At 53.3% G+C, this 18207-nt stretch overlaps 1 protein-coding gene across 8 annotated transcripts in view; it reads left to right on the top strand.

The window, feature by feature from the left end:
- The window catches only part of RNF212 (ring finger protein 212), a 55556-nt gene that overhangs the window by 15138 nt on the left and 22211 nt on the right, over positions 1-18207 (top strand). For 4 of the 8 annotated variants that reach the window (XM_019026074.3, XM_055384302.2, XM_063705158.1 and 1 more), the window contains 6 exons: positions 1987-2061; positions 6450-6506; positions 11477-11535; positions 15820-15872; positions 15972-16020; positions 17755-17800. In XM_019026074.3, coding sequence (XP_018881619.1) covers positions 1987-2061; positions 6450-6506; positions 11477-11535; positions 15820-15872; positions 15972-16020; positions 17755-17800 — 339 coding nt within the window. Of the gene's footprint in view, positions 1-1986; positions 2062-3339; positions 4019-4341; positions 4529-6449; positions 6507-11476; positions 11536-15819; positions 15873-15971; positions 16021-17754; positions 17801-18207 lie in introns of those variants that run through there. The other 4 variants (XM_055384304.2, XM_055384306.2, XM_055384305.2 and 1 more) reach the window with 3 other exon arrangements.

Genomic DNA, 18207 nt, shown 5'->3' with positions numbered 1-18207 from the left:
TCTGCTGGGGGCACTTTTTCTGTATTGTGTCACCTGCTACTTGCCATGGCCGGGGCTGAGGGGATGCTGTTTCTGCTTCTGTTTTGTACGTGGGGAGACCGAGGCATGGTGGAGTTAGGTGAAGAACCAGGGTTGCAGGTCAAGAGTGTGCAGAGCTGGATTTAGGCCAGACTCTGAGCTCCTGATGCCTGTGGCATTGGACACACTGCTTGTGCCTTTGCAGTTTGGTGTGTATGGGAGGGTGTTACACAGGAGCTCCTACCCTCTCCGAGCCAGAGCCAGGTCTCCCCTCTGTTGGGTCTCAGTCCCCCTGTTACAGAGGAGCTCACCTCCAGGATGCTCTGCTTGGCCTCTGCCTCTGGGAGCCTGGAAGTGGATTCTGGAGTGGATTCCAGGACCTCTTCATCTGCACCTGCCCCAGGCTTTGGAGCTGGTGCCTTAATCCTGATCCAAGCCAGTCTATACTCTGTCTTCTAGAATTCTTCAGTCTGGTCAATTCAAGATATCATTTCCTGTTTTCTACCACAAATAGAGTATTTTTTTCCTAAATTTTACTATCATTTCAGTGGGATTTGGGGAGCCACTGGTAGGTAGGTGGATGGGCTTAGATGACCGTCTTGACTGTCTATGCGCTCACTGTCCTGAACCACAGAATGGGAGGAGGCATGAGGTTCTTCCTACATCTTGTCATTCTGGTGTTTGTCCCTTTCTTTGTTTTTGGTTTTGGATTTTGGTGTTTTGTTTTTTGTTTGTTTGTTTTTTGAGATGGAGTCTTGCTCTGTTGCCCAGGCTGGAGTGCAGTGGCACGATCTCGGCTCACTGCAACCTCCACCTCCCGGGTTCAAGCAATTCTTCTGCCTCAGCCTCCCAAGTAGCTGGGATTACAGGCACCTGCCATCACGCCCAGGTAACTTTTGTATTTTTGATAGAGATGGGGTTTCACCATGTTGGCCAGCCTGGTCTTAAACTCCTGACCTCAAGCGATCTGCCCACCTTGGCCTCCCAAAGTGCTGGGATGACAGGTGTGAGCCTCTTTTCTTTGGACTGCTCAAGCGATTCTAGCTCACGGCAGCTCCATGCCTAGGACAGCTGTCGCCTAGTGTTTTGTGCTAACGTGGTCCTGGGTGGGGAAAGTGAGGGAAGGCCAGAGGTGCAGGGAGGTGAGGCAGGGCATCCTGGAGGCACTTGTGAAGGAAGTTGGGAGCGTCTGCATGAGGGCTTGTAACCAAATGCTGTTTCTTTTGCCCAGGCTGGAGTGCAGTGGCACAATCTCAGCTCACTGCAAGCTCTGCCTCCTGGATTCATGCCATTCTCCTGCCTCAGCCTCCTGAGTAGCTGGGACTACAGGTGCCCATCACCATGCCCGGCTAATTTTTTTATATTTTTAGTAGAGACAGGGTTTCACTGGTTAGACAGGATGGTCTCGATCTCCTGACCTTGTGATCCGCCCGCCTCGGCCTCCCAAAGTGCTGAGATTACAAGCTTGAGCCACCGCTCCCGACCTACGAGACACTGTTTCTTAAACCTGCGTCCTTTCTTAAGGTCCTTACACTTGCTTTTTAAATAACTCGACATGTACTTGTGACTACATAGTGGTGACTTAATGCTTGTCAGCTTATATCATCCTTCTGATTTTAGTATGTCTCCATACTAAAGGAGGAGGCTGGGCTGGAGGCCTTCATTCATGGTGACTTTCTGCCCTCACTAAGACCCTTTTGAGGAGGGAGCGTGTCTTTGCCAGGCAGGCTGCTCTGCCTCCTGGCCCTCACCACTGTCCGGCACAGCCCTCAGAGGGAAGTGGCCAGGACGAGGGGCTGTCCTGTTGATCGAGGCTGTCGCTGGCAGGGCCCCTGAGAGGCCATTCACAATGTACTGGCCACTTGAGTCACCTACAGCTAATTCTAGGTCTTAAAGTACAGTTTTTAACTGGTGGCCAGAAGCATTTATTAGACACAATAAATGTAGAGTCATTTCTTTCTCTTTCAGACCGATGCAGATATCCAGGCATTCTTCATGAGCATAGACAGTCTGTGTAAGAAGTACTCCAGGGAAACCTCCCAGGTGAGCTGTGAGGGGTATGGCTTGGTTCCGTGATAAGCCAGGTGCGCTATCCCGAGACCATGGAGCTGTGGGGGGTGTGGTTGGTTCCGTGATGAGCCAGGTGCACTATCCCGAGACCATGGAGCTGTGGGGGGTGTGCTTGGTTCCGCGATGAGCCAGGTGCGCTATCCCGAGACCATGGAGCTGTGGGGGGTGTGCTTGGTTCCATGATGAGCCAGGTGCACTATCCTGAGACCATGTGTTTTCTGTGTTCTGCTGGCAAGTTCCTTTGAAGATATTTGATCAGCAAATATTTTCTGCCAAAATATTTCTGTGGGTTGAATTTTTACTTTCTTAATGGTGAAACATTTACATACAAAAGGTTCTGATTTTGACAATATTCATTTGGTCTGTTTTATTGTTGTTTTTGCTTTTGGTGTCACATTGAGACAAAGTGGTCTCAGTCAGCTCTGGGGTCTTTTGCGCAAGATGCCCCCTCCCCATATTCACACCTTAGAATCTCAGGTTTGGGAGCCCTCCCCACCAGATCAGGGCTCTCTGGGTTCAGGGCAGCAGGTTGCTTCTTGACACCGTCCTTCCCTGACAGTCACCCAGGGCCTTCTGCCTGCCAGGTCTCCGATCCCCGCTGAGCCCTGCATGGCAATGCTGGCCCCGTGGGCCCCCCTTCTGGCAGCTGAGCCCCTGCTGTGGAAGTGTTGGCCCCGTGGGCCCCCCTCCTGGCAGCTGAGCCCCTGCCGTGGCAGTGTTGGCTCCATGGTCCCCTCCCCTGGCAGCTTTTACCAGCTGCTGTGCCAGTCCTCTCAGTTGCAGCTTCTCTACTTGTTTCTTCCTGACCCTCCTCCCAGTCAGCACGCGCCTCCACTCCAAGCCTCCCCCACCCCCAGCTTCTGACGCAGGTCATTGTCCTCTGTGCCCACCCCCACATGCTGAGGCCTCCTTGGATGTCACCGGACAGCTGCAGTCCACCAATCTGGGGGAAAGCTGCCAGGAGAGGAAGGGGTCCTTCCCCTGGCCCCCGCCCTGCACTTCCTTTCCCTCTTCCGTGAAGAGTGCAGCTCCCACCGTTGGCCACCCCACCTGCCTTGTGGGGAAAGAGGCCTAGTGGGGGCAGCCAGGATCTGAGGCAGGAGACTGAGGATGGACCCCCGCATGGCACTCTCCTTCGTGGGTTTGTGCCTTCAGGCTGTGGTCAACCAGGTCCCCAAGACTGTCCTCCTCTGGGAGGTTATCCCACTGCAGCAAGCTTCCTTGCTTCTGAAACAGCCTGAATCACCCATGGTATCTCAGGCTTTCCCGAGGCTGTTGCCGTCTCAAGTTATGCCCAGCCACATCCTCCAGGGAGGTGCCCAGAGGCTCGAGCCATGGAAGCCAAGCAGCAGCCAGAGATCCCCAAGAACACTGGGTCAGCACAACACGGGCACCCAGACCAGGATGCCGGCGGTCCCAGAGCCAGCCAGAGGCCCATGGAAACACCATCCAGGACGCACCTCACCCCCTCACCCTGCTCCATCCCAGCAGGACCCTCATTCACGCCAAGTCCCCTTGGGGCCGGAAGTTGCTTGAGTTCATAAAACATGTCTGTTATCACAGACATCAGAGCCGCAGGCTGCGCGCTCCAGGGTGGTTTTGCCAAGTGCTGCAGAGGCCAGGTGCTGTCTCAGGAGAGAAGACCCAGCAGACCCGGCCAGCCCCTCCAGCCACCTGTCTGCTCTGCCTCTCGTGCCTCTCAGGCTTCCGGCATGGACCGCGGAGACGGCTGGCTCCAGCCTGGGCAGCACAGGCTCTGCCCAGTGACCTCGTGGCCCCACTGTTTGTCAGTTACACTGTGGAGCTGAGCGTCACAAGCGCAGGGTGGAGTTTTCCCGCAGCTGTGTGACGTGAGGTGGTATTGTAACATTTATGCTCTAATATCAACGTAACATAAATATTGGAATATTTGTTATAATATGTTAACACATAATGGATTTATTGTTATTTTTAAATGAATTAATAAATACTTTTAGATTTGTCTCAGTCTTAATTTCTAATAGGGTAAATATCAACAGATAAAACCCACATAAGCAAAGCTCTCTGGGGCCCTCAGTCACTTTTAAGAGTGCAAAACTGGCCCAAGACCAAAACTCTGAGCACCAAGGCTCAGGCCTCAGGACCTGCCCTGGGACAGCGTCAACAAACCACCTCAGCCACTGCCTGCCCTGGTCCGCCTTCCTAGTCTAGTTGGTAACAGTTAAACATCTTCCTCTTCCCAATAATCCTCTAAGATCCGTTCCATCCACCCAGCCTCTGCCCTACCACAGGCTTCATCAGCACTGAGCATGCAGACCCTGGTCCTGGCGTAGTCGGGAGCTCATGTGGACGAATGCAGGCACAGGCCACTCCATGGAGGAGAACTGGTATTGAACCGAAGAGTGAGAAGTGTGCTCCGGACCAGGCAGCCGCCTCTCCTGGCCTCTTGGCGAGAGTCCGCGTGAGTGACCTGCATTCTCCCCCGACTGCCTTGACTCTCAGGCCTTCGCGGCCTCCCAGTTCGCAGGATGCGGGCAAAGCACACGTGAGCACTGGGCAGCTCTTCCTTGGGGCCCTGGGCTGACCTGGCCCAGCACAGCCTCTGTGACCATCGCAGCCCTGGAGTTTTGCAATGATTTCATTGACGTGTTTCTCTGGCTCAGTTCAAGAGGCATATTCTCTGCAAGATAAACACTCACTGTCCCTTTTAAACTTTGTTTTATTATTAAAATCTACCCTCTTCTGAGGCCACACCCAGTGTCTCAAGTCTCTGGGCCCCAACATTGGTCAGAGTCCAGGCCAGACAAACCACGGAGGCGGCATGAGGCTGCAGGCCTGTGTGGTTCCCCCTAATGGAGTCCTGGAGGCTGGTGTAGACCCCGCAACACCGAGACAGGTGGGTCTTGGCTGCCCCCCAAGCTCATGTGAGGCTCCCCAGCTCCACCCTCAGTAGAACTCACCCCATCTGCTGCTCAGGTCCCCTTGGAGACTTTCCCTGCAGCCCAGTCCTTGCTGCAGCCACACCTGCCCTGCCAAATCAGGATCAGCCACAGACTGACCTCGTCTCCCCAAGGCCTTTCTCTAAGAACAGCCAGGCCAGGCACCCCCACAGCCGGGATGAGGCGCGTCTGCTGGTAGGTTCCTCCACGAACATGTGAAGCTGAGGAGCAGAGGCGCTTGCCTGCAGGGTGGAATGTTCCTGCTGAGGGTACTTTGGAGAAGCTTCCCACACAGGCACAATTGAGTGTGGCTTTGAGGGGCGTGTGCAGGTGTCCCCGACAGGCAGCAGGACTTGAGAAGTGTCGGCAAAGGTGGGAAAGGTGCCCTGGCCATGGCCTGCAATGTGCACAAGAGCTGGGGTCAGAGCAACCTGCTGAGTCCTTCTGTCCACTCCTCTTCATAGCCCATGGGGTAGCACCCAGGACTGTCTTCTCTCCTTGGTGGAGACATAGTCCCCTTGTCGAGTAGGGGAGAACCCTAGAGCTCCAAGATGGCCTCTCATGGAGGAGGTTGGGAACAAAGGCCTGGCATGTGCCGGGCCTGTCTTTCCACAGGAGGGAAGAAGCCTGCCCTGTGTTTGCACCAGGCCAGTGAGCCATGGGCAGACAAGGCCGCTCCCTCCTGCTTGTGTTATCATCGCAGATGGCAAGGTGGAGTGAAGTGGGGGATGGAGCTAGAGGACGCCGACTTTCAGTACCAGTGGAGCCACAGTTAGCCCTGTTGTCTGTCGGCCCTTCCAGCCTGGTCTTTCCAGAGGGTAGGCACCATTGTCTGAACACTCAACTCATACGAAATAGCTCTTTTCTTCCTCTGAGGAAATCACAGGACTCTCTTTCCTCCTTATGTTGGTACTCTCAGAAACCCAGTTCAAGCTGTCTAGACAGCATGCATGGAACCCGGGGGTCCTGTAAATGGGAGGGTGCTGGTGTCAGGCATGGCTGGCCCTGGGAGTGCAGACAGGCCCACCAGGCCTCTGTCAGCTCTGTGGGTCTCGCTTAGCCTCATTCTGTGTGCGGCTCTCTTTCCACTTGCCCCAGCCATTGGTCCACACCTGTTTGGTCAGGAGGCCATTCCTCAAACCAGTAGCCATTATCAGAGGGACGGCACCCTGTGATTGGCCCAGCGGTAGAGCACCACTCGCAACTTGAATGGAGCAGGTTGCTGGGGAGACTTTCCTATCATGCCCATTAAGCCTCCCCTGTGTTTGCCCTTGGCCCTGCCTGTGCAAGCACTGGCCATGGGCATCTGTGGGGGCAGGACACACGTAAGACAAGCACTGTGAGCTGTCCTGAGAGTCCCTCCAGCCTCCTCCTCCCCCAACAAAACTCCAGCCACAGAGACCGTGGATCTGTGTCAGCAGCTGAAACCTGTGATCTTTTCAGATTTTAGAATTTCAAGAAAAACACAGGAAGAGATTGTTAGCCTTCTATAGAGAAAAGGTAAGTGGAATTGATTCATTGCCACTTGAATTTTTTTGACCTTTAGATTTAAATGTCAGACTTGTTAATTAACACCTTGCTCTCAAAGGGGACGGCTGCTAGATGCAATATCTGTTTCTCTGTGTGTTTCCAGCTATGGGGACGTTGTCACTGTCCCCTTCTGAGCAGCCTATTTGCCCAACCCTTGTCTGTAGTTACCAAGTAGCCCCTTGGGTGCAGCACCGCATGGGCCTCCCTGCCCGGCCACACTTATCCCCTCAGCCACTGGGGGCAACACTGGGGCCTTGGGAGTTTGGAAGGCAGCTCGAAGGCTTCTCTGCTCAACCATCCCATTTTGAAAAACAAGTCCTTTTTAAAAAACTTTGAAGGTTATGTAGTCGGTAAAGCCAGGAACCCAGCTTTAAAGACAAGGGACCCTGGGGCCGCTTCCCCGAGTCCGGAAGCCAGCTTGTGAGCCTGCTGCCTCCTGTCTGTGCATGGACATTCTGTGTACACCCAGACCTGGAGTGGACAGATCACCCTTGGCCCTGCTTGCCAGCCAGTCACTCCCCTTCCATCCTGTCACCCCCACCCTGTCTTGTCACCTTGCCCTGTCCTGTCACCCCCATCTCTCCCCTCACCCCATCCTGTCACCTTATCTTGGTACCCCATCCCTGTCCTGTCACCCCAACCCCATCCTGTCACCCTTACCCCATCCTGTCACCACTCAGGCCATCTTGCTACCAACACCCTGTCCTGTCACCCCATCCCATCCTGTCACCCCTCATCCCATCCTGTCACCCCTCACCCCTACCCTGTCCTGTCACCCTGTATCAGTCTGTCTTCATACTGCTATAAAGAATAACCTGAGATTCGGTAATTTATAAAGGAAAGAGGTTGAATGGACTCACAGTTCCACATGACTGGGAAGGCCTCAGGAAACTTAGAGTCATGGCAGAAGGCAAAGGGGAAGCAAGGTACGTCTTACATTAACAGCAGGAGAGAGAGCAGGGGGAACTGCCAAACACTCTTAAACCATCAGACTTCGTGAGAACTTACTATCACGAGAACAGCACGGGGGAAACTGCCCCCATGATCCAATCACTTCCCATCAGATCCCTCCCTTGACACATGGGGACCGCAATTCAAAATGAGATTTGGGTGGGGACGCAGAGCCAAACCACATCATTCCACCCCTGGCCCCTCCCAAATCTCATATCCTTCTAACATTTCAAAACACAATCATACCTTCCCAGCAGTCCCCCAAAGTTTTAACTCATTCCCGCATAAACTCAGAAGTTCAAGCCCAAAATCTCATCAGAGACAAGGCAAGTTCCTTCCACCTATGAGCCTGTAGAATCAAAAACAAGTTAATGACTTCCAAGATACTATGGGAGTACAGGCATTGGGTAAATGTTCCCATTACAAATGGGAGAAATTGACCAAAACAAAGGGGCTGCAGGCCCCATGCAAGTCCAAAACCCAGCAGGGCAGCCATTAAATCTTAAATTTATCCTTTTACCCAATGTCTCACATCCAGGACATGCTGATGCAAGGGTAGGGGGGCTTCCAAGGCCTTGGGCAACTCCACCCCTGTGGCTCTGTAGGGTACAGCCCCAGTGGCTGCTTTCTGGGCTGGGGTTGAGTGCCTGCAGCTTTTCTAGGTGCACAGTGCAAGCTGTTGATGGGTCTACCATTCTGGCGTCTGGAGGACAGTGGCCCTCTTCTCATGGCTTCTCTAGGCAGCACCCCAGTTGGGACGCTGTGTGGGAACAACCACCGCACATTTCCCTTCTGCACTGCCCTAGCAGAGGTTCTCCATGAGGGCTCTGCCTCTGCAGCAGACTTCTGCCTGGACATCCAGGCATTTCCATACATCCTCTGAAATCTAGGTGGAGGTTCCCAAATCTCAGCTCTTGTCTTCTGCACACATGCAGGCCCAATACCATGTGGAAGCCGCCAATGCTTGGGGTTTGCACCCTCTGAAGCAGCAGCCCAAATTGTACCTTGGACCCTTTTAGTCATGGCTGGAGCCAGAGCGGCCGGCATGCAGGGTGCCATGTCCTGAGGCTGCACGAGAGTTGGGCAGGGGGCCTTGGCCCGGCCCATAAAACTACTTTTTTTTCTCTGGGCCTATGATGGGAGGGGCTGCTGTGAAGATCTCTCACATGCCCTGGAGACATTTTCTCCACCGTCCTGGCTCTTGGTTACTTATGCACATTTCTGCAGCTGGCTTGAATTTCCCCTCAGAAAATGGGTTTTTCTTTTCTACTGCATGGTCGTGCTGCAATTTTGTTCAGACTTTGATGTTCTGCTTCCCTTTTAAACATAAGTTCCAATTTTAGATCATCTCTTTGTGAACACGTATATGACTGTATGCTTCAGAAAAAGCCAGGTCACATCTTGAACGCTTTGCTGCTTAGAAATTTCTTCTGCCAGATGCCCTAAATCATCTCTTTCAAGTTCAAAGTTCCACAGACATTGAGGGCAGGAGCAAAATGCCTCCAATCTCTTTGCTAAAGCACAGCAAGAGTTACCTTTGCTCCAGTCCCAATAAATTCCTTATCTCCATCTGAGACCTCCTCAGCCTGAACTTCACCATCCATATCACTATCAGCATTTTGGTCAAAACCATTCAACAACTCTCTAGGAAGTTCCAAACTTTCTCACACCTTTCTGTCTTTTTCTGAGCCCTCCAAATTGTTCCAACTTCTGCCCATTACCCAGTTCCAAAGTTGCTTCCACATTTTTAGTTATATTTATAGCAGTGCCCCACTCTACTGGTACCAATTTTCTTTATTAATCCATTGTCACACTCCTATAAAGAACTACCTGAGACTGGGTGATTTATAAAGGAAAGGGGTTTAATTGACTCACAGTTCTGCATGGCTGGGAAGGCCTCAGGAAACTTACAATCATGGCAGAAGGCAAAGGGGAAGCAAGGCACATCTTACATAGCGGCAGGAGAGGGGGTGGAGGGGAACTGCCAAACGCTCTTAAACCATCAGATCTCGTGTGAACTCACTGTCATGAGAACAGCATGGGGGAAAGCACCCCCATGATCCAATCACCTCCCCCAGATTCTTCCCCTTGACACATGAGATTACAATTTGAGATGAGACTTGGGTGGGGACACAGCCAAACCATATCATACCCCCACCACATTCTGTCACCTCTCAACCCCATTCTGTCACCTCTCAACCCCATTCTGTCACCTCTCAACCCCATTCTGTCACCCCTTTACCCCATCCTATTACCCACTCCCTGCTCCTGTCACACCCACCCTGTCCTGTCAGCCTCTCCCCTGTCCTGTCACCCCCCCACCTCATCCTGTCACCCCCCCCACACCTTGGTTCTCTCACCCTCACCCCATCCTGTCACCCCCACCCACCTTGTCACCCCACCCCATCCTATCACCGTCACCCCATCCTGGTACCCCCACCCCATCCTCTCACCCCCACTTCTGTCCTGCCACCCCCAATGCCATCGTCTCTCCCCCACCCTATCCTCTCTCCCCCACCCATCCTCTCACCCCCACCCCATCCTCTCTCCCCAACCCCATCCTCTCTCCCCCACCCCATCCTCTCTCCCCCACCCCATCCTCTCACCTCCACCCCGTCCTCTCACCCCCACTGCTGTCCTGCCACCTCCATGCCATCCTCTCACCTCCACCCCGTCCTCTCACCCCCACTGCTGTCCTGCCACCTCCATGCCATCCTCTCACCGCCATCCCATCCTCTCCCCCATGCCATCCTCTTTCCCCAACCCCATCCTCTCTCCCCCACCCCATCCTCTCATCCCCTCCCCATCCTCTCACCTCCACCCCGTCCTCTCACCCCCACTCCTGTCCTGCCACCTCCATGCCATCCTCTCACCCCCATCCCATCCTCTCCCCCATGCCATCCTCTCTCCCCCACCCCATCTTCTCACCCCCACCCTGTACTTCCACCCTTATGCCATCCTCTCTCCCCGACCCCATCCTCTCTTCCCCACCCCATCCTCTCGCCCCCACCCCATGCTCTCACCCCACCCCATCCCCTCATCCCCACCCCTGTCCTTCCACCCCCATGCCATCCTCTCTCCCCAACCCCATCCTCTCTCCCCCACCCCATTCTCTCTCCTCCACCCCATCCTCTCACCCCACCCCTGTCCTTCCACCCGTATGCCATCCTCTCACCCCTACCCCATCCTCTCTCCCCAACCCCATCCTGTCACCCCACTCCATCCTCTCACCCCCACCCCTGTCCTTCCACCCCCACCCCATCCTCTGTCACCCCACCCCCTCCTCTGTCACCCCACCCCCTCCTCTCTCACCCCAACCCTTCCTCTCACCCCCACCCCTGTCCTGCCACCCTCATGCCATCCTCTTTCCCCTACCCCTCCTAGGCCACCACAGCCCCATCATACTCCTTGACAGCCACCCAAAACCCTGCCTGGAGGCTTCTTGCAGGAGCCAGCCTGGGCTCAGATTTTGTTATATTTTGTGTATGTTGTCTCCTAATCCTCCCAGCAAACCTGGAGGATGGGCATAAGCCATGATTACAGACTGGACAGTGGGATCCTAGACTCTAGTCACTCCCTTGGGGTCTGGCAGCTCCCACACACAGGGCGGGGCTCCAGCCTGACAGCAGAGGCTGTGCCGTGGGATGACCTGGCAGTGGCCGTGTATGGAAGGTGCTTGTGTGTGACTTTGAGGCCAGGTGCTCCCCTGGAAGGGCTGACACTGAATTTGCATCCTGCCAGTTTGTGTGGGGTGCAGCACTGAGATTTGTCCCCTGGGGCTTGGGTTTGACTTCGCTCTGCATGGCCCCCAAGGCCGATTTCCTAAGCGTCTGATGTGCGAGACTCCAGGAAGATTTACTCATTAGCAGCGTGAGGGCAACTCCATGCAGAGTAACCCACATTCTGATTCAGGGTTTAAGAAATTTGGAGGGTCACATGTCACTCAGCATAGCCTGTCTGATAACAAGAGGTTGTGTAATTATGTTTAGATTTCCAGGTTGGAAGAATCCCTTAGGAAGTCAGTGCTGCAGATAGAACAACTACAAAGGTAAGGCCCCCCACCCCCCGTGAGTGCGCAGTCGAGGCACCCACTGCCATGTGCATTGGTCGTCTGGCTCTCCAAGATCAAGAATGAAAGATGACCGCAGAGGCAGAGGGAAGAGCTCGTTCATTTACCAGAAACTTTCATCAGAGCAAAAATGCTGTGGGGAAACCGAAGGGAAGAAGGGAGACCAAAAAGAAAAAGTGAAAAAGAGATGAATGGTTTCTCCTTGGGGCAGGTGCCCCAGTGATTGCTGAGGCAGTGGGAGGGGCCTGGGAGAGCAGCAGGTGCCCCCGGCCTCTCAGAGTGACCCAGCACAGGTGGAGTGGCCCTGCAGCCAGGGACTGCGGGACTCCACCTGCAGCCTGGCTGCCTGCTTTCTGCCAGGAGTCGTAGCCGTTTGCAAAAGGTACATATATGTGGCACGTTCTGTGTATAAAGGCACTGCTGTGAATGGGTGTTGCATCTTAGGAAGAAACATCCAGCGTTGCTAGGATTAACCAAAATGGGGACTTAAAGCATTACCTTTCAATATCTGGAAAATCTAGCCATTTGAAACCCTCCTTTCTTGTACATTTTAGCTCATCCGTGCTTTTGCCGTATTGCCTCTGTTCTGAATACAGTTTTACTGCATTCAGAGTTTCTAGAATTTGGAATCAGTAACAGGCCGGAGTTCAGTTACCACAGTCATACACAGATGCGGCACATCTTACGCTCGGCGATGCCTTAGATTTTACGAGACGTGTTGAATAGTCACAAACCCCCGTTTGCTGGCTGCATACTAACATGGAGGTCGAGGAGTCAGGAGCCCTGTCTGCCTCCCATTGGCTGTGTGTGTAGGGGTGGGTGAGCCTCCAGCGTGTGTGCAGGTGCCCACCTCCCTGCTGTGTCAGGCAGCTGAGCGTGGCATGGCCTCACTGGGGCTGTGGGGCCTGTGGGAAGCTGGTGACGCCAGTCACACTGGCTGGTGGCCCTGCTCCTGACACGAGGTTCTGATTGCCTCTGGTGAAAAGGGATTCTTTCCCCTGTCATTATTTTGGGTTCTAAGAGTTGCCATGGGCTTGTGTTGTGAAGGGTGTGTTCCAGGCATCAGTAAGCAAACTCCAGGCCAAATCCAGCCTGCAGTGTATTCTCTTCTCCTTCCTTTCCTTCGCTTTTTTTTTTTTTTTTTTCTCGAGACAGGGTCTTCCTCTGTCACCCAGGCTGGAGTGCAGTGGCGTGATCTCAGCTCACGCCTCAACCTCCCAAGGCTCAGGTGATTCTGCTGCCTCTGCCTCCCAAGTAGCTGGGACCACAGGCACGCACCACCACACACAGCTAATTTTTTTATTTTGTGTGGAGATGGGGTCTGACTATGTTACCCAGGCTAGTCTTGGACTCCTGAGCTCAAGTGATCCTCCTGCCTCAGCGTCCCGAAGTGCTGCAATGACCGATGTGAGCCACTGCACCCAGCCACAGTGTATTTTCATGTAGCCGCCAAGCTGACCGTGGCTTTTACATTTTTAGAAGATTGTAAACGCATTGCAACGGAGACCTTATGTGGACAGCAAAGCCTCCTACATTTACTAGCTAGCCCTTTGCAGAAACATTTGCAAATTCCTCCTTTAAAGCATCACAATAGGAAAGGCAGATACTTAAAATGCATCAAAGGGGCCAGGCGCAGTGGCTCACGCCTGTTATCCCAGCACTTTGGGAGGCCAAGGTGGGCAGATCACCTGAGGTCGGGAGTTCGAAACCAACCTGACCAGTATGGAGAAACCGCATCTCTACTAAAAACAATACACAATTAGCTAGGTGTGGTGGTGCACACCTGTAATCCCAGCTATTCAGGAGGCTGAGGCAGGAGAATCTCTTGAACTCGGGAGGCAGAGGTTGCGGTGAGCCAAGATCATGCCATTGCACTCCAGCCTGGGTAACAAGAGCAAAACTCTGTCTCTCAAAAAAAAAAAAAAAATGCACAAAATGTGGAATTACTTTCATTTTTTTCCTTGTTGGTGTATAATTTCCTTTCATTCTGTGGATTCGTGTTTTGCATCAGTTCTATAGAATTCCTGCCCATTATCTTTTCAAGTAGTACCCTCTGCATCCCCAGCCACAACCTGCGGCTCCCCACCCTCGACGTCAGCCTCTGCTGTGATCTCCGTCGTCTTAGGCCACCTGGTCACATGCTGGGTTGCTTCTTCCAGCTCCCTGATTTTCAAGTTAAGCCAGTGAACCCCACTGAGTTTGTCTGTTTGTTTGTTTGTTTGTTTGTTTGTTTGTTTTTGAGACAGAGTCTCACTCTGTCACCCAGGCTGGAGTACAGTGGCATGATCTCAGCTCACCACAACCTCCGCCTGGCGGGTTCAAGCGATTGTCTTGCCTCAGCCTCCTGAGTAGCTGGGATTACAGCACCACCACGCCTGGCTAATTTTTGTATTTTTAGTAGAGACGGGGCTTCACCATGTTGACCAGGCTGGTCTCAAACTCCTGACCTCAGGTGATCCGCCCACCTCAGCCTCCCAAAGTGCTGGGATTACAGGTGTGAGCCACCACACCCGGCCCCCATTGAGTTTTTGTTCTGTCCATTACAGTTAACATTTTGAGAACATTCCTGCTCATTTCACCATTTGGAAAATAGTCCTTGCTCATTGTTGCATCTTCGTCTTTTATGTAGTCATTTCACAGGCAGCCTTTTTATTTTCCTTACCTGATATCCTCAGGAATCCAAATCTGCCTTCTTTTCTTCCACTCTCGCTGGAGGGAGGTATATTTCTGCTGATCTCTGGTGAGGTTGCACAGGCCAATCCCACTCTCTGCATACCTGGTATCGCTTGCATTTTCCTCTAGAGAGGATTCCCATGTGCTCTGCCAGCCCAGCTGACCCGCCCCAGACCGCTGCGCCCCCGACCCCGTCTTGCCCAGCCTCACTGTGGTGGCGTTCATGCCACCCACTTTTGTTGTCGTTGTTTTTGTCATCATTCTCTTGCTCCCACGAAACAAAGTGCATTTTAGAGTGGTCTGGAAGCAGGAGCAAGTGCCCTTCAGAGGAGCCAGGCCACAGCCCTGCCAGACGCGGAAGGCTCAGGTACTTCCACCCACCACAGTCAGCCACGCAGCAGCCAGTGTTTACTGAGCACCAGGTGCATTCTCAGCACTGTTCTGGGGGCTGGCAATTCGGAGTAAGCCAAACAAGCCAAGTGCCCGTCTTCTGGGAGCTTCTGTGTGGGGAAGAGGAGGCAGAAAGTGAGGTTGTATGTCGGGCCGGGACACAGGCTGTCAGGGTAAGTGACTCTGGGTGAGGAGGTTGAGGGGCAGTGCCAGGGCAGGCTCTAGGAGGTGACTCAGAGCGGAGGCCCCAGTGGTTGAGCTGTTGTGCAACTGCCTATTCCTAGCTAGCTTGGTCCCAAACTGAAACTGCTGAGGGCAGACTGTTCGTATCTCAAAACCCAGCCAGCATAGACGGGCACTCGGTGCCAGGAGACAGCCCCACCCCTCATCTGCAGTCATGCACCTCAGTGTGTCCACAGAAACAGACACGCTCCCCCAGTCTTACATGTGCATCTCAGCATGTCCACCAGGCCCTGTGAGGCAGAGAGGGCCCAGGTGCAGCAGCCTTCTGTGGCCGGGAGTCACAGGGCACAGCAGGCGGTCTCTGCTACTGGCTGTCGTGGAGATCAGTCCAGGGTTGCTAGACCGGAAAACGTGACCAAGTAACTTGTCCATATTTCTCTTGCTGGCCTGTTTTTCTTTCTTTTCTCTTTTCTCTTTTCTTTCCCTTCCCTTTCCCCTTCCTTTTCCTTTTTTGAGATGAGTTCTTTCTCTGTCACCCAAGCAGGAGTGCAGTAGTACAGTAGTACAATCACGGCTCACTGTAGCCTCCAACTCCTGGGCTCAAGCAGTCCTCCCACCCCTGCCTCCCAAAGTGTTGGGATGATGGACATGAGGCACCATGGCTGGCCTCTTAGTGGCCTTTCAAAGCTGGTGCGTTAGTGGCTCCTGTTGTCAGGTCTTAATTTCACACCTTTAACACCCGCGGTGGCCATGTGCTGAGTGACAGTTGCAGTTGTAAGAGCCAGTGATGTAAATGGCAGTGGGGTGTTGAGTTCACTTGGCTTCAGCGCTGGGGAGGAGCAGGGCCGTGGGACTCACAGGACGCTATGGGAACTGCTGAATTCATGTGAAATGCCCTTTGCAAACCCAGTAAGAACATTTCACTGATTTAGAGCCTTCTTACACTTTCAGTTGGAATGACCTGGGGGGAAGTCAGTTTTTATGGTTTAATTCAATACCTTTTCTCCATCTATTTAGTATGAGATCATCACAGCAAACAGCTTTCAGCACAATAAAAAGTTCAGTTTCAAGTAAGTAAAATCATGCCAGAAAGAGAACAAAATAGCGATGCATGTTGCTGAATCACGCCGTGTGCACTGACATTGGCATTTTCGTCATCACTCTTCCAGCAAAACCACACGGATGCCTGCTGCCACCTCACTCATCAACCCCCGAAAGGTGTGTGGGTCGCTCGCAGAAATCACAGGACCCGCAGGTCTTTCCGCTTCTGCACCTCCCTTCCCATCCCAACCCCATCCCCTCTCCAAGCCCCCAGATTTTGCTAATCCATACAGTTGACTGGACATCAACTCATTTTGGTACTTATTTCATCTCCCTGTGAGGCTCAGGTCCCAAACTAAGTGTGTGATCCAGGCGGCCAATCAGAGCACTCCATCCTGCAGCCACAGTGATTGGTTTGGGAATGATCATGTGACCCAGTGTTCTGCGTGCCCCCCCCCGCTCAACTGGGGTTCCAGTGCCTGGCAGCTGACAGCCCTGCCCTAACAGGAAATTAAGGGGCTGACCTGGTGTGCCTTATATGGAATCCTTCCTTCACCTGGGGGATGGCCTGAACCCATTACCCAACCCATGGCTGGGGGTCCCTCACACAGGAAACGTTCATACTGGCACATGTCCTGTGGCTTGTGTCTGCCCCATCTCCAGGCTATGCCTGCCTGGCCATCACTCCGGCACAGGGAGCCCAACCTCATGTTCCCTCCAGCATCCCAGAGAAAACCCGGCCTGGGGTAGCTCCTAGCTCTTCAGATGGAAGGCACAAATTCAGTCCACCCCTGTGATAGGAAACACATTCAGATTTATTACTTACAGGTCCTGGACAGGGAGGACGCGTGTGGGGAGGACAGTGCTCTGTCCACAGGTAGCAAGAGGCAGGAAAGAAGGCTCAGGCAGAGAGGGGGCCTCGTGGGCCAGCACCTTTATTGGGGCTCAGGGCGTCATCCAGGCAGGTTTCCCGTGGGGAGTTTTAATTGGTGGGTTTAGAGCAGGCAGGCACAAGCTCCACGGGGTCCCGCTGTGACTGAGGGCATCACTGTGGTACATCTGTACGGTCAATGAAGGGTGAGGGGTCAGCGGGGCCAGCCAAGTGGGTTTTGTCCACCCTCCCACAGGGAGGTGGCCACTGGGAGGCAAGTGTCCGGATGGACCACACTGAGAGACTGGGAGCAGGTGGAGAACTGGAAACTGTTGAAGGTGACTGAGCCCTGCCTCTGGTATGAGAAAGTTAAACCTGTCTTCAAAATGAGTGCTGACGCCACCTAAAATTAGAATTCACTGCAGCCAGGCTGGACTAATGGGAGTCACCCCTGGGACTCTTGCTGGAGCTGTTGGAAAAGAGTGAGCCTCTTTCCGCAGAGATCACGAGCCATAAGGATGGCAGGGCTAGGAGGGGGCCAACGCAAAATGAATCCGATGATGTTTTCCTGTCTGCCTTTAGCAAATGAAGGAACTAGTGCGTACTGAGCATGCACAGTGTGGTATGTGTGGCCAGGCAGTGAGTGATAACAGAAGTCAATTCGGGATCCCACTCTCAGAACATCCTAGTCCAGCAGGCTCCAGGCAGGTGTTGGCAGAGAGAAGAGAAGGGGTTGTCTGGAGGGAGAAGCTGAGTGTGCAGAGGTGCAAGAGAGGAATGCCAGGGAGAGCCCAACCAGGGCAGGCCGGCCAGCGGCCTCTGTCCTGGAGAGGCTACATCCCAGTACAGATGGCGGGTGGCCCTAAAGAGGGAGGAAAATGGCAGTGATCAGATGCCTAAGTGGCTACACTCTGGCTGCAGCATGAAGCTAGAGGAAGATTTAGACATTTACGCATGGTCTTGTCACGTGTGTATTTCAACTGACGTTGTTAGAGGTAAGTCCTGGGCTCACTCAAAGCCTTTCACTATGTGTTTAACAGACTGGAGTCGATGGAAGTTGATCTCTCTCCTTCTCCGATTAGAAAAGTAAGTGCATCTCTCCTGCCGAGTTCCTCTGTATACCAGACATGTGGCATTTCCCATTTCCCTCAGTAGTGAAAAACGTAACCTCTCGTGCAACAGTAGACAGACTTTGCACAGCGCTCCTGCATTGTGTGCTGGTCCCGTGGGTGAGATGGGTGGGCTGTGGCTATAAGCTGGGTCATGAGAACGCTCCTGTTCTGCCTGAATGGCCAGGACTGCAGTTGCATCTGGAGAAACAAAAGCAAATGCGGACGAGGTGTTGGCAGGGTCCCATGCAGGTCCTGTGTTGATCCTGTGTTGTTCCCATGCAGGTCCCATGTTGGTCCTGTGTTGACTCTATGTTGGTCCTGTGTTGACTCTGTGCTGGTCCTATGTTGGTCCTGTGTTGACCCTGTATTGGTCCTATGTTG

Source organism: Gorilla gorilla, chromosome 3, assembly GCF_029281585.2.
Source record: "Gorilla gorilla gorilla isolate KB3781 chromosome 3, NHGRI_mGorGor1-v2.1_pri, whole genome shotgun sequence".
Taxonomy (NCBI): domain Eukaryota; kingdom Metazoa; phylum Chordata; class Mammalia; order Primates; family Hominidae; genus Gorilla; species Gorilla gorilla.
This window is presented reverse-complemented; position numbering and strand designations above follow the sequence as displayed.